This window comes from Ursus americanus, chromosome 6 (assembly GCF_024610735.1).
Source record: "Ursus americanus isolate L20-20 chromosome 6, mUrsAme1.1.p, whole genome shotgun sequence".
Classification (NCBI taxonomy): domain Eukaryota; kingdom Metazoa; phylum Chordata; class Mammalia; order Carnivora; family Ursidae; genus Ursus; species Ursus americanus.
The window spans coordinates 55,795,735-55,811,087 of NC_142132.1; the positions used below are offsets into that span (position 1 = coordinate 55,795,735).

A 15,353-nucleotide genomic window follows, 5' to 3' on the forward strand; every position below is an offset into this window, starting at 1 on the left:
TGTCTCTCAACCAACTGAGCCACCCAGGCACCCCTGAGATATACTCTTAAAAGATTACACGAGGTGCCTGGGTGGCTCGGATGGCTAAGCATCCCATGGAGCCTACTTAATAAATAAATACATACATACATACATACATACATACATACATACACACATATACAGGCTGTTGTCTAGAGAGCATTAAGATAAAGAATCTAGAAACCATGTCACTAGAGGGAAGGAACTGTATATTTGGCCTGAAGATAAAACAAAACAAAACAAAACAAAACAAAACAAAACAAAACAAAACAAAACAAAACACGATAGTTGTCTTATAAGGTGGATGTTTAGTTAGGATATTCACTGAGCTGTTTAGCAGGGAGCAAAATCGTAGAAAAGAATATTTTTCTCTCGTGTAAAAACAAATTTGAGAGGTGGCTCAGGGGAGTAGGTCATCCAGGGACCTAAGTTCCTTCTATTTTGCTGTTCCGGCATCACCTAGCGTGTTGCCCATGTATGTATGGTCAGCCTAACTCACATTATCTACCTTTTAATCAGCCAGGAAAAAGGTAGAAAATGTGGTCTCTAGCTGCGCAGCTAAACCTGAGGAGGAGATCTGGTCTGGGGGTGGAGTTGTTCCCATTACTAGGAGGAAGAGTAATACCAGATGCTGCAGCAGGGGAGTTGGGTTTCAGATTAGATTAATCAATCAATCAATCAATCAATCAATTAATTTTTAAAGTAAGCTCTAGGGGCGCCTGGGTGGCTTAGTCGTTAAGCGTCTGCCTTCAGCTCAGGGCGTGATCCCGGCGTTCTGGGATCGAGCCCCGCATCAGGCGTCTCGGCTGGGAGCCTGCTTCTTCCTCTCCCACTCCCTCTGCCTGTGTTCCCTTTATGCTGGCTGTCTCTCTGTCTCTCTCTGTCAAATAAATAAAATAAAATCTTAAAAAAAAAAAAAAGTAGGCTTTACACCCAACATGGGGCTTGAACTCACAACCCTGAGATCAGGAGTCATATTTTCCACCAACTGAAACAGCCAGGTGCCCTTAGATTAGATGAATTTAAAGTAATTTATTACCTTTTGATATTTGCTGTAATATCACTAAAAGCCTATTAACTTTTTTTCACTCCAGGTTTTAGTAAATACATTAGGATGTCAACTTTAAAATACTGTTAGCGTACTGTGTTCAGGATTAAGTTTATGAAAATAATGAAAAACCCAAGACAGGGCATGAGTCAGTTTATATCCAACTTGATTGGAAGCTCTGCCAGTTACTAGGGGTATGATCTTAGCCACTTTAAGCTTCAGAATTAATCTGTAAATGGGCTTGATAAGAGTCCTTACTGAATAGCATCACTGTGGATGTTAAATAATTTATCTAAAATGCAAGAGTTTGGTACATAATAAGGATTCCTAGGGGCACCTGGCTGGCTCAGTCAGCAGAGCATGCGACTCTCAATCTCAGGGTCATAAATTCAAGCCCCGCACTGGGCATGGAGCCTATTTAACGCCCCCCACCCAAAATATAAGGATTCCATAAATATAGCCATCTTGATTTTATGTTGAACGTAATCCACACAACTGGACATCTCAAAATATTAAATCTTACAGTCCTTTATAGTTAAAAATATGTGATTCTTATTGGATATTAAAGTTTTAAAATATTATTTTGAAGAGGAAAGAAAAATTAGACTAGCAGGTGCAAAATAGAAGTATAAAATTTATTTAAAACCACCCACAAAGTTCTGTGTAATCAGGAATGATACAATTTGCAATAATTTTTTTAAAAACTCATCACAAAGATTTAAAATATAATTTCAATTACAGTATTCATTTAGACTTATTCAGTTAGAACACTTAAAAAAAAAGAAACTTTGTGCTCTAAATAAATGAGACACACAAGGAAAATATAATAGACAATTTCCACAACTATCTTTACATGTATGTTTCAATACTAGTACATTTCAATGCATTTTGCTACATAAACATGAAATCATGTACAACTGCTGTGCACCAAAATTTAGCTTAATTAGGTCTTTCAAGTAACATGCAATTCCAACTCACAAGTCTTCAAGTACTGCTAGTAAGTGTTCCCTTGTCTGCAGAGCACTACATGTTGATCCTGAATTGAAATCATCATCATTAAGATTATCTCTTTCCCTTCTGCATGGTGAAGTGCTTTTTCTTTAAACTGGTTCTCCCATATATTAAGAACCCAAACCAGATTTTGTGGAGTTTTAAAATCTTTACCTAACTAACTTATTTCATTATATGGGATATTTAATACAGTAGGACTGCAATAGGTAAAAATAATCCCCCAAAGCAAAAGTTCAAAGGTACAAAATAAATAGTGAATATACCCTAAGGAGAGACGAAGTCACCTAGAGACAGGAATATTAACTTGTGAAATTGGTATTTCTCTATTCAAAGTCAGTACTACTCTATTTCCCCATGATGAAGAATCTGTGAAAATGTTACTCCCACTATTGAAAAGCACTCAATCTTCTCTTTTGAGCCAAAGTATTGATATGCACGTGAACCTACTTGGTAGGACACCATATAACACAAGAGAAAATGGAGAAACTAGAAATTAACGCTTTTCTTTCTGCCAAGTAGTTTTATGAGTTTCTCTTCAGGGAACACTTTATGATTTCTTAGCGACTCAAAGATGACTACCTACCCATTCGTCACAATGCAAAAGCTGCCCCCCCCCTTTTTACTATAAAACCATTTCTGGAAAAATATTTCTCTTAAAGCACCTATCACAATGTTATCTGTTATAGAAGTTTAAAAAAAATGACCATACCTATTAATAAAAAATATTTAGTCTTCTTTTTGTTTTTTGTTTTTGAAGAGCTGTTTTTGTAAAGTCCTACGTTGTCAGCCATTTTCTAATTCCACCACCAGGCATTAGCGAGGATTGGCAGTTACTGAACCAAATCACCAAAAGTGGAATTTATCTGACTATTTCGGGAAGTTTGGGTTTTTCATTAGTAACCCATGATGTACTGATGGAATAGCCAAAATACCCCACCTCTTTATATTTATAAAGAGCTTACCAGAAACTTTACAAATACATCTCATTATTTTTCTTAACTCTATGGGCAAAGTTATGTTTAAACAGAGTGGAACAAAAAACAAAACTAATTTAAATAAGTGGGAGACAGTACTATCTCTTGAGAGATGCCAACGATTTTACATTTTTACCATGAGTACCTGGGAACTAAAATAGTCTGTTTACCTAGCACCTTCCCTTCTAGAAACCTGCATTTCATTATAACAAATACATTAAACTTCGATAATGAGTTGCTGATCTCAGTCTTTTTAAAAATAATGTTTTTAAGACAAATATTATTGAGGTTTCCCTTTGTTTTAGTAGTACAGGGACATTCTTTATTAAAAAGTTTATTTACAGGGAAAAACTAAAGCTTCATTAATCTAAATCCTAAAATGCAGAAGTCTTGGGAATTTGGGGAGACCTTCCAAAGTATGCATAAAAAAAATCACTGGCTAAATAAATACTGGAAACAAAATACTTCAGAAGCATGTTTTGCATATGATAAGTAGGTTTTACATTATTCTTAGATTAGGTCTGACAAAATTTCTACTCAGTAACACTCTCTAAGTCATAGTTTATGGTGCAGAAATGCACTCAGCAGTCTGCGGGTATGAAATGATTGGGTCTCAGATGGGCTGACTTGCTCTATGACTCGGAGCAAGGCATTTGCTATTCTTGCCAATATGCATGACGGGTAAGATGGGACCATTTGGACATCTGTCCGACCCTCAGTGTTGTGGAGAAAAAGGGAACACACAGTAAAGCAGTTTGATAACCTAAAATATTATAAAGTATAGGGATTATAATTTTTCTTACTACCATATTTGCATTCACAATGGTTCCTCATTTTGAGTTGCTATTTTTCAGATAAAACTGTTATGGGGCGGGGAGAAGAGCTATTAAAGTACGTTTTGGTGTTGAGCTGGGGGAACGAACCTGCACATGGCTGAGAGGAACACAATTCTCCCTCCTTCCTGCCCCTGAACTTCCCCCTGTTATACTCACAACTCCTGATAACTGATTGACCCCAAGAATTCCTCAATCACTTTTAGTTCATTTTTTAACCTTTCTCATCCAGATTATAGAATAGTTTCTATGATTGCCAAAACCCAAATTCCAAAGGGGTAAATTTACATTGGAAAGTAAATACTATGCACAAAACTGAGCTGGGAGAAAAAAGCATGTGAAAAAAAAGTATTGTCTACTGTATACATCAGACCCGTTATTAATTCAAAGCCACTGGTCAGACAACTTATAATTAGTATGATGCATCATATAGAAATAGCAAAGCTATAGAGAGATAGTGCTAGAATATTTAACTTCTGATATAAAGTTTTGCAAAACACTCAAACACACGTTGCGAGTCCGACATTGTTGGGATTTAAAATGCAAACAAAGCAAAACAAACATTGTTGGGATTGTTAAAGAGAAGTGGATTCTAACCTGGGGGCTTGTGACCACTCTCTCTTCCTAAAAACTGAATTTGCCTCTAATGGAAAATGACCTAATAAAAGATCATGATCCTTTTTGGTATTATTCCACAAAGGATTTGTGAATCATGATTTTTAGAAAACAGGAAAAGACAACTTGACCAAAATCACTGCTGTTCTTAACACGAATCATGCGTATGTGTGTAGGGGTCATGGGGAACGGAGGGAGAACAGAGAGGGGAAGCAATAAAGTTTTAATTTGAAGAAAATCAGAGAAAAGGATCATAACGGTAAAAAGAATGAGAAGCACACTTAATGACATCATAGCCTCAGTAAAATGAAAAGGAAAAATAGTAACAACCAGCAATTCTGGTCAAAGCTGCTAAGTTTATGCCTAGCCAAATGAAGAACAAACGAAAATTACTTTTCAGTACTGTTTCTCCAAAAGTGAACGTTTCCGGCAAGCTGCAAGATTTTTTTCTGATGAACAAGAGAAAATGCCTTTCATAACAGCTGCTAGGGACAAAATTTCTATTTTTAGGAAAACTAGGTTTATATTGTTAAACAAGGGTTTCCCAAGTTGCACTCAAACATAAATCAGTTAAATCAGTAATATGTTAGACATCTGATACTGACATTCCTAGCTTAGACCAAGTTTTGCTTTAATTATAGGGAATATGAAGAAACAAGAAAAACCCGTGACCCAGGCAGGATCATGGATATCACAGCAGGGATGGGAAAAGTACAGCCAACAGTGCAGATTAGTGTTGGACATCTAAAGCCAGAAATATTAAGCACTGCATATTACCAATAGAGAAACACATTGTGGGGCCCTTAAAGGAGAAGTGAAGATTAGGACTGGCCACATAAGGAACACCTTTGCATCACTTGAAGGAATAAAATTTATGCCTTTCAAAGTAAACAATGATATCTGACTGGATGCCCAGAAGTACCAGAGATTGAAACAGTCACCCAGATATACTGGAATGCAGAAAATTCAAGTTTCTGGAGTTCATTGTGGACAAAGAGGGATGTCTTCTTGTATAAAAGCCAGTTTTACCATAGCCAAAATTAACCGAGTAACTTAGACTCTACTTTATAAATGAGAAAAGGAAAAAAAAGCCAATAAATCTCAACACATTCTAAGAAAAACACAAATTTAGCTTCTGACATGCCGATTGTTTGACTTGCAATCCAGAGCCATGAATGGCCTCATTTTCTAAATCTATCAGAAGAAAGCACAATGTGGACCACAATTTGATCTGGGTAAATCTAGACTTATTCTATCACCTGGTTGACTGTGCCTTAGTGTTGATGTTGGACGTTGGAAGTTCAATACACGTATGGGCAAGTTTTGGAGCTGTGCACAATACAACAGTACTCTAATACACGCAGACAATCACATCAAAATGAACCATGCTAGGACTTATTGTGAGGCCACCTTGGCAAGAGGTGTGAATAGACTGTACAACGATGGCTAGGCAGTATATACAATTGATATATTTCCCCCAATTCTTTCAACCACTCAATGTTTTCTAACTCCTTGTATATACCTAATACTTGTTCTAGGGGAAATAAAAGCCTGTACTATATAAGCACTTGATACTTCTTTATTGAAATTGTAAATAAAAGACTATCGCCACAATTTGTTGTATGAGTTAACAGGACAGCGTCATAGGTAAAAGGCAGCTAGATTTCCCACACAAGGCCCACAAAACTCTGCAGGCGGGGGAATCTTGATCCAATCTCGCTTAACTTGTTTTCCCGAATCTCTCAGGAAAAAAAAAAAAAACCAACAAAAAATAAAAAAACATTTTAATTTTTACTTGTACCACAGTAAGGTTATTTCCCAGTGATAAGATACTCTCTGGGTGAGCAGATCAAGTTTGTTTCCTGGAGTCCTCCTAAGCACAAAGTGGCCTTCATTTGATTGTTTCAACTCTAATTATAAACATTAAGTACACACCGACATTAACATCTGCTCTCTGGGCCCGTGATTGAACTGTGACTTCTAGGGTGTCTTCTGGAACTGTGAGAGGCCACTACCATATTATTTCACAATTCTCGTCATTAATTTTTACAGAAGATCAAAACTCACAGTTGTACTAACTCTAGACAAAAAAGAAATTTCCATGCATCAAGAAGTTGTGAAATAGAAGGTAGCTATATATTATTAAAAGTCATATGACAGCTACTGATTTACTCGGCACTGTCGAAGGAAATCCTGTGCCCACTACTGGTGGAAGTTGTCATGCAATGTCAAAACTTTGTCCCAGATAAGAAACCTCCATAGAATTTGTTTTAAAGAGTAAACTTAAGTAGTTTAGGGTTATTTTCATACATGCTATTGTGGAATAAATGATAATCAGTTGAGTCCATTGAAGTAATAACATTAGAAAGTAGGTTACTTCGTATGAATTGTCATCTCATTTACACAAGGGTATGCATTCAATTAAGTATGTATTGGGGTTATGTCTTAAGTAAGTAAATTGCTTATGGATCTCATCTAGTTGAAATTCTATATTTAACAAATTAAATTATTTCATCCACATGCAGATTGCATAACAAAGATGTTGGAAGGTTAAGCTGTAAACATTTTGCTGATGTGTTGCAAAAATTTACCTACAGCTATACATTTTCAGCTAGCCTCACTTTCCAATAATATAGTTCAATTAGGTCTATGACATGATGTATTTGGTACGTTGTGGACGAACTGGAAAGATGGAGGTGAGGCTGATAAGCAGAAGAAATCTTTTTTCCACCATGGCCTGAGAGCCGTTAGATACGGGATTTTGAAGGGCGGCATATTTTGTAGGATTCTAAAATAGTCAGCTCATCGTAGTTAGTAAGTTTGTAATCTGTAACTCGTTATGGACAGGCTGGGTTAACTCGCGGGTCATGTATTTACCAATTCAATTATCATACCACAAAGGCCGAATATTGAAAAACTCATTTTGAGTGTTACAAGACAGGTAAAGCAAAAGGTGATCATTACAGTATAAACCATAATAGAAAGTGCAGAAATAATGTTAGATGACCAGTTTGCTGAGTGAAAATGTCATTTCAAACAAATTTATTTCCTTGCTTCATAAGAGCATTCTAAAAGCAGTGTTACTAGCATACAATTGCAATGCTGGAGAACACTGAATAAGCATGAGCTTCTAAAAAGAAAAAGAAAATCGCAGGGCAGACAATGGGATGGTAAACTGTTAATTTAAACTTATCAAGTAGAGTCCGACAAAGTAGGAATCACAGGTGGTTCCCACCATGGGGTTATCAGTTGAGGCAAGACATCGATGGTGTTAATCATAACAACAGAATGGAAACACTTTAGGCGAGAAGGGATATATTTTCATGTACTTGCTTTGGGCAACTGTAACCAACCTCACAAATCCCAATATTCCCCTAAGTAACGCTGGTGCTTCAAGTTTAGTTGTTAAGAAACGTACTCAAAGTTAGTGACACTGATCTGAACTGCTCCAGATAGATTACAATGGATTCTTTTGTTCTTTTTGTTTTCTCAATTTTAAGTAGATTCCATACCCAACGTGGGGCTCGAACTCACGACCCTGAGATTAAGAGTCGCGTGCTCTACCAACTGAGCCAGCCAGGCACCCCTACCGTGGATTCTTTTGAAGGAAATCTGCTGTTTCTTTGAAAAAACACGGGTAAAAGCATCTTTAAGGATTTCAATGCTTCACGTTTACTGTGTTGTGGGTGGCAGTTCAAAGAAAAACAAAAGCTAGTATTTAAATTCTGCAGACATTCAGTAAGTATTGAATGGAAGGAAGATGGGTGGTTGGATAAAGGGTTTTAAAACTTGATTCATTAAATCTGGTGAGGAGATAATTTCTAGTGGGAGCTAAGGCCTAATATCTAAAACGAAATATCACAAGGGTGTATTCCTGATAGTCTAATACTAGTAAATATCTTATCAAAGCAGCTGAAATAATAAACAATCACTTATTTATATACTCATATGTATAAGAAACCTTAGGCTCACAAAAATATACATGTTTTAAAACGGAAATCTAAGGCACACAAAATACTAAAACAAGTCAATGAATCACCCTATTTTACATATTCAAGAAGCAGAAATCTACTTGTACAAGATGATGGTCTACCAATGGATATTTGTTATATACAATCCCTTCATATTCCTGTACTTTGATTAGTCAAAAGCTTGAAACTGATACTTTGCACCATATATTATTTTAATATAAGTTATGAGTTTTTCTTTAGAGCTTGCTGGAACTGTTTGCTTTTGCACCAAAATTGTTGAGTGTTAGCAGTTGTGGGCTTCCTATGGCATTTCCAAGGGAGAAGCACCATTATTTAGGTTTTCCACACTCCCAAGGTATCTGACACTTTGAATGTTATAGCACCTCTGCATTTTAATAGAATCAAGTATTTCATTGAAATTTCTTGCTCTAAACATTTTGTTTGGGCAATTCCTTTTGTTTTGCTATAAAATGAGCCAATAAGTAATGGGAAAAAATATGGGAGGGCTAACATAATTGGAACGCCTATTTTCCTGTTACCTAGAACACAGGCAATTACCAGAGAAGATTAGTTTTTATTTCCCTAAAACTAATATGCTTAGGTAAACTACTTGGGATTAGCTCTTAACGAGCAATATCTTACTTAGAATACCACTCCTACTGTTTGGGATGTGTGGATGTGTGACAACAATAGGGGATTTGTTTTCAAAAGATTTCTACGGGAATTTTATTCTTATTCTGTACCAGAGTGACTCTGAGAACAAATAAGGCAATCTGGATGGGCGGGGTTCTTGCTACTTAATTTTTATATTTTATCGCCTTGAAACTTTAGAAGCATTTGACTCTTCCGAATACTACAATGTCCCATCTCCTTTTGGAAAAACCTTTCATGATTATATTGAGAAAGCTGGGGTGAAAGTAAAACTGGGGCCACTGTTGCTTGATAAATCAGAAGAGACCACTCTTACTTAGTTCCAAATAAAATGTTAATCGATATTGGTGATATGCTTCCTAATTCCGATTTTAGAGAAAATTAACAATTTTTGCATGTTCTAACTATTTTATATAAGTAGCTAATATTTGCATGAGAAAGAACACATTAAAAAAACAAACCATATACATGATTAGAATACATATTGCAGTTAACAAGATGGAACTCTACACAGCAAGAATAAATGATTTCTCTTGTATGCAAATATGCACAAACAATAGACAATAAGATTCTTATACTATACTATTTCAAGTTACTTTTAAAAATAGAAAGTGCTTTTAAAATATATATTTACAATTTATGAACAGCCTCCAACCATTATTAACAATAATGAATTATTTTATACAGGAGAGATATTTTGAGAGAGAAAACATTTCATTGGTTTATTTCAAAGGAATATGCCGATTTTCTAGCAATGATTGGAAGATGTTGGAACGATGGCACCATGAAATAATAATGCAGCTTATTTTTAACTGTTGATGTGGGTAAGCACCAGGAGCTGTGTAGAGTTAACACTGTGTCTTGATTTTACATCATAGCACATGAACCTTTAGTTAAAATCCTCTAAAAATGACTCTTGTTTCATAGTAAACAGACTTAATTTAAAGCACCAAACTGAGTGATTCTATCAAGGTTAACACCTAACCAAAACATTTCTTTATGTATTTAAAACTATAAAACTTTTATTTTTGCTTAAAATGTGCACCTTCTACCAATTGTCAAAATATAGTCACAGTTAAGAAATACCCACCCCATTTTTGTTTTGTTTTTTTTTTTTGTTTTTTTACCTCAGCCTTCAAATGGGTGAGATGAAGATAAGTAAACGACAACATGACTTTCTTTTAACAGCACCTTGAAAAAATACACTGCACTAGCAAAGGCATTAAGAAGGGGAGAAAAGCCTCAGACCCAATGGTTATAGGGTCCTGCAACATGTGTGAGAGCATAAGGGGACACGGTGACAATGTTGTCATGGGTTAATGTTAACGCTTTATGAGAAGGAATTTGGTTCAATTCATTAACTTCGGGGGACAGTTCGGGACCCTCATTAGCTGCCTGGTCTTTCTGCTCTATGGCCTTAATTTTCTTACTCTTCGCTTCTTTCGCCTCGAACTTAATTTTGTTTAGTTCAAAACCATGTTGGGGCTTATTCAGGTTTTTGTGCTGGTAGAAAACGAGCGAGAGGCGCGTGGGGTGATTCCGGTTGGGGTGCTCGACGGGAGTGGTGGCGTGCAGCTCTCGCCGGGCACACTCGATCAGCACGGAGCCGTGAGCAGGCGCGATGGCCACGCCGCCGACGCTGGCATCCAAGAAGATGTGCTCGCTGTCTGACCAATACTCATCGATGTGGGGCAGTTTCTCCTCAGCGGGTGACAGGGGGTCGTCGGACAGGGGGTCGTCGGAGAGAGGCTCGTCTGCATCAGAATGCTGCTCATCTTCTTCCACCAGAGAGGACGCCGGGTCATGAGGAGAGGTGGTCAAGGGGGGTTGCTGGTTCGGATGATTAGAAGGTAGCGGGTCGGGCGGACCAGTGGGAGGCTCAGAATAAACCAGGGGATCCGTCATGGGAGTTGACAAGGTGGGAAGAGAAACCACTTCGCCAGGCTGTGCAATTCCAGTGCATTCCCCCGTCGCTGCATTAGCACCACTGTGTCTCGCAGAAGGCACCGCGCAGTGGGGATTGCTGCTTCTTTCTGAAAACCCGTACGAACCTGATGCATCATTCTTAAAAGGAGCTGTTGTGGCTGATGCAGTCTTAGGGGACCAGGAGAAACCTGCAGATATGTTTGCCTCTTTCAATGTGTGAGGAATGGATGGGGTCAGTGAGTAGGTTTTAGTGTTGTCCGAACCTTTGAAGATAAAATGGGGTTCAGTTTCACTTTTTATTTCAAGTTGCAAGGCTTCAGTTTTATTCCCTAAATGGAGAAAAGGACACCAAATGCGAAGATAAGTACAAACTACTTTTGGGAGTTGTCTTTAAGGAGTATTTCAAAGAGAAATACAAAGGATAATGTAAGAACACATTGATGATGGCAAGGCTGGCCAGTTTTGTTCTACTGACTTTAAGTCAAACACACAAACAGGCATTAAAGATTGCATGTAGTTTGGTATGCTTTTTCAACCAAAAATTTCCCTTAAAGGATTCTTCCCTTTGCAAATAACATAAATAAGCACAAAGATTTTGCCAGAAGGATGTCCATTGTTTAAAACAGTAATAGATTAGAAAGGACCTAATTGGCTATGAAGTGAGTATTAAAATCATACATCAGAATACAATGCAGGTGAGAACATCGTGGTACAGAGCAGTATTTCTACCCAAAGAGATGTTTAGATACATTTTAGGTACTGCATGATCTCACTTTCAAGAAAGTAAAAATAAAGAAGTAGTTACCAAGAAAACATCATGACTGGCAAATTCAATTATTAGGCAAAGGGAAGTCACAGAAGAAATTTTAGTTGAAATAAGTCCTTCGTGACCCTCGAGACCAAGTGCACTTAAGCTTTGTCGCTTTCTCACTAATTAGGCAGATCGTTATTATCACATTGGCCATTGTGGGTCATCTGTTCTGACAGAACCACACAAACTTCATATCAAATGGACACATTTTTCTTGAGGACATTCTCCATGTTTTGAAGTACTGAAAATTTTTCTTGGAAGTGTAAAAGCAGCAGATTTTAGGATAAGAAATAGAAAACGTAGGGGCGCCTGGGTGGCATAGCGGTTGAGCGTCTGCCTTTGGCTCAGGGCGTGATCCCGGCGTTGTGGGATCGAGCCCCACATCAGGCTCTTCCGCTATGAGCCTGCTTCTTTCTCTCCCACTCCCCTGCTTGTGTTCCCTCTCTCGCTGGCTGTCTCTATCTCTGTCGAATAAATAAATAAAATCTTAAAAAAGAAAAAAGAAATAGAAAATGTAAAATGGCCATGTTTTGAAATAATTAACAATATAAGAGCAAACACTGATCGAATTCAAAGTAACTGCATATATTGTATATCTGAAACTAATATAACATAACACTACCTGAAGACAGGATAATTCTTTTCTCTCTTTTTTTAAGCACGGAAAGCTTAAAAAAGTAAATCAAATAAAACACGGAACACTTCACGAATTTGTAGGTCATCCTTGTGCAGGGGCCGTGCTAATATTCTCTGCGTCGTTCCAATTTCCGTATATGTGCTGCTGAAGCCAGCACCATGATAATTCTCATTTTTATTTTACTTTTCTTTTCTTTCTTTAAGTAATCTCTACACCTAATGAGGGGCTGAAACTTTCAACAGTGAGATAGAGTCTCATGCTCCACTGACTAAGCCAGCCAGGTGACCCAGTTCTCTCTCTTTCTTTAAGGAGGGTGGAGAGAGGGGCAAAGGGAGAAAGAATCTTAAGTAGGCTCCAGTCCCAGTGTGGAGACCGACGCAGGACTTGATCTCCCAACGCTGAGATCATGACCCGAGCTGAAATCAAGAGTCATAGGCTTAACCCACTGCGCCACCCAGGCGCCCCGCCAGTTCTCATTTTTTAAGAGAACTTGTACGTGGAACCCAAGGGGTGGCACCTTAAGAAATCTGTGGTTGCACGTATAATAGAAGTTTTCAACAGAATATAAATCACGGAGAGGAAAGATTGTAAGAGTAATGAGTCTTGGGGGATTGGGAGGTAGGGGAGGTAGAATTAAAAAAAAAAAGAGTATGGAGTCTTTTATTGAAACGGATAAATCTATTTTAAACAGTTCTTATGGGGGTGGCTGGGTCGCTCAGTGGGTTAAGCGTCTGCCTTTGACTCAGGCTGTGATCCCAGGGTCCTGGGATTGAGCCCCATGTTGGGCTCCCTGCTCAGCAGGGAGCCTGCTTCTCCCTCTCCCTGCTGCTCGTGCTCTCTTGCTATCTCTCTCAAATAAATAAATAGAATCTTAAGAAAAATAAGACAAAAAATAAAAGCATTCTTAGGGGTAAGATTACAAAAGGACAAAGCGTAATAAGGCAAATATCGTGCAGAGGCTACTAATAGGATAGATACTACTGAAAACACAGCTTGTAAAGATGCGATTAGGGCATGACACAAAGATGAAAATGATAGGAATGCTGTTTACAGGCAGCATGGAACCAGGCATGAGAATCTTAAAATAAACCTAAACTAAGTATTTGTACAATGGAGCTAAGAAGCAAAAAGGAATGCTAATTCTCTCGGCCTTGCCTCTTCACTTCTATTTACTGAATCTTTCCTAGCGTTATGTAAGTGTCTGCACTGTCATTTCTTTTATCTTCCAAAACCAAATAAGCCAACTCTCCTCGCAAATATAAAAAAATCAAAGTTAAGGAATACCCTGTAATTCTAATGTTGAGTATCAGCATACATTCAAGGTGTATTTTTTTTCTTTGGACTCCCCGGAGAGATGGCTGAATTTATATATGGGGCAGGATTATATAAGATGAGCCTAGAACATCTCGTCGGAAGAGAAGCTAAGGAAGCTATGAAAGACAGGGTCATGACAAAAAAGTTCAGAAGCCAGCACGATGGGTTTCTACTGAGCAAAGTTGGGACAATTTGAGGATATTTGGTTTCAGTTTGAGGATTTTTAAAGCATTTTCATATTTAATTGGGAAAAACCCTATTTAATATGCACTGAAATATAAACTATAAATAATGAAATATAAATACTGCCTATAAAATAATAACACGAGATCAAATGATACTAAATTTTAAAAAAATTGAACACACTGGAACATGCTTAGGAATTAACTTGTATTCTGAAAACTGGTGAATAAAGTTAAGTTGCCAAGCATTTATTCTAATTTCTTGATATGAGCCACATCTCAGAGTTAACAAGTTATCGGTAAGGACAATACTTCTTTTTAAAAGATCAACTAACAAATGGAAATAGAATGGTAGAGTTTGTTACTCCTAATGGAATAAAGAATGTAGAACATAATAGTAATTTCTAAAACCATCAGGTGAAAAGCTCATAGGGAATGTTATAATCAGTGAATCACATTGACAACACCTGTACCACAGATCAGCCTTAACATCAGAAAAAGAGATACCATCAGACACTGTGTTTCCTGATGTGAAGAAACAAGAGTGTAGAAATGGGACAGTGTCCCTGCCGCAACAAGTGTTTTTTGTTTTCTGGTCTGTTGTTGTTTTAGTGAGCTCTACATCCAATGTGGGGCTTGAACTCGCCATCTCGCCGGAGATCAAGGGTCCTACGTTCTACCTACTGAGCCAGCCAGGTGCCCCCGTAGTTAAGTGTTTTTAAAACTGAAGCTGAATTTGTCTCTACAGGATAATGGTTTCTGCTATATGTAAAAAACACAGAGAAGAAGGAAAAAATAGGAAAAGCCAGCTTCAAATGAAAAAAGGTATAGGATACATAACAACTAACCATAATGTGTGACCTTGTTTGGATACCGATTTAAACATACCAAATGTCAAAAAAGAAAAATCATTTAGAGGACAGGTGGAGCAATTTGAGCACTGACTGGTATTAAGGCATTATTTGATTTATTTGTTTTGGGTATTGTGGTTCTAAATATTCCCTCTTTTAGTGGCACACACTGATGAAGTAATTGATAGTATGATGTGACTTCTGCAATTTGTTATCAAAAATTTTGAAGGGGTAGGGCCTGGATAAGGATATAGATGAAATAAGAATTATTACGTATTAAAAATATTTTAGGGGCAGCCTGGGTGGCTCAGTCAGTTAAGGGTCCACTCTTGGTTCCAGCTCAGGTCTTGATCTCAGGGTCGTGAGTTCAAGCCCCATGTTGGGCTCCACAGTGGGTGTGGAGGCTGCTTTAAAATAAATAAATAAATATTTTTAAAAAAGAATTAAACAATTTTTAAATGTTTTAAGTTGGGAGCAAAAGAGGGAAGTGGGATTCATTAAATTAAGT

General features: G+C 37.5%; 1 protein-coding gene and 1 non-coding gene across 5 annotated transcripts in view; both read right to left on the reverse strand.

Moving 5' to 3' along the window:
• Positions 1–1,685: 1,685 nt before the first annotated feature.
• Positions 1,686–15,353, reverse strand: part of TET1 (tet methylcytosine dioxygenase 1) — a 129,046-nt gene continuing 115,378 nt past the window's right edge. For all 4 annotated transcript variants that reach the window (XM_087863065.1, XM_045783367.2, XM_087863067.1 and 1 more), the window contains one exon: positions 1,686–11,379. In XM_087863065.1, the coding sequence (XP_087719191.1) occupies positions 10,367–11,379 (1,013 nt within the window). In that variant the 3' untranslated portion in view covers positions 1,686–10,366. The remainder of the gene's footprint in view (positions 11,380–15,353) is intronic.
• LOC123783149 (U6 spliceosomal RNA) lies at positions 12,549–12,655 on the reverse strand. Its single transcript, XR_006777131.1, has one exon. It is a non-coding gene; the product is annotated as a U6 spliceosomal RNA (small nuclear RNA).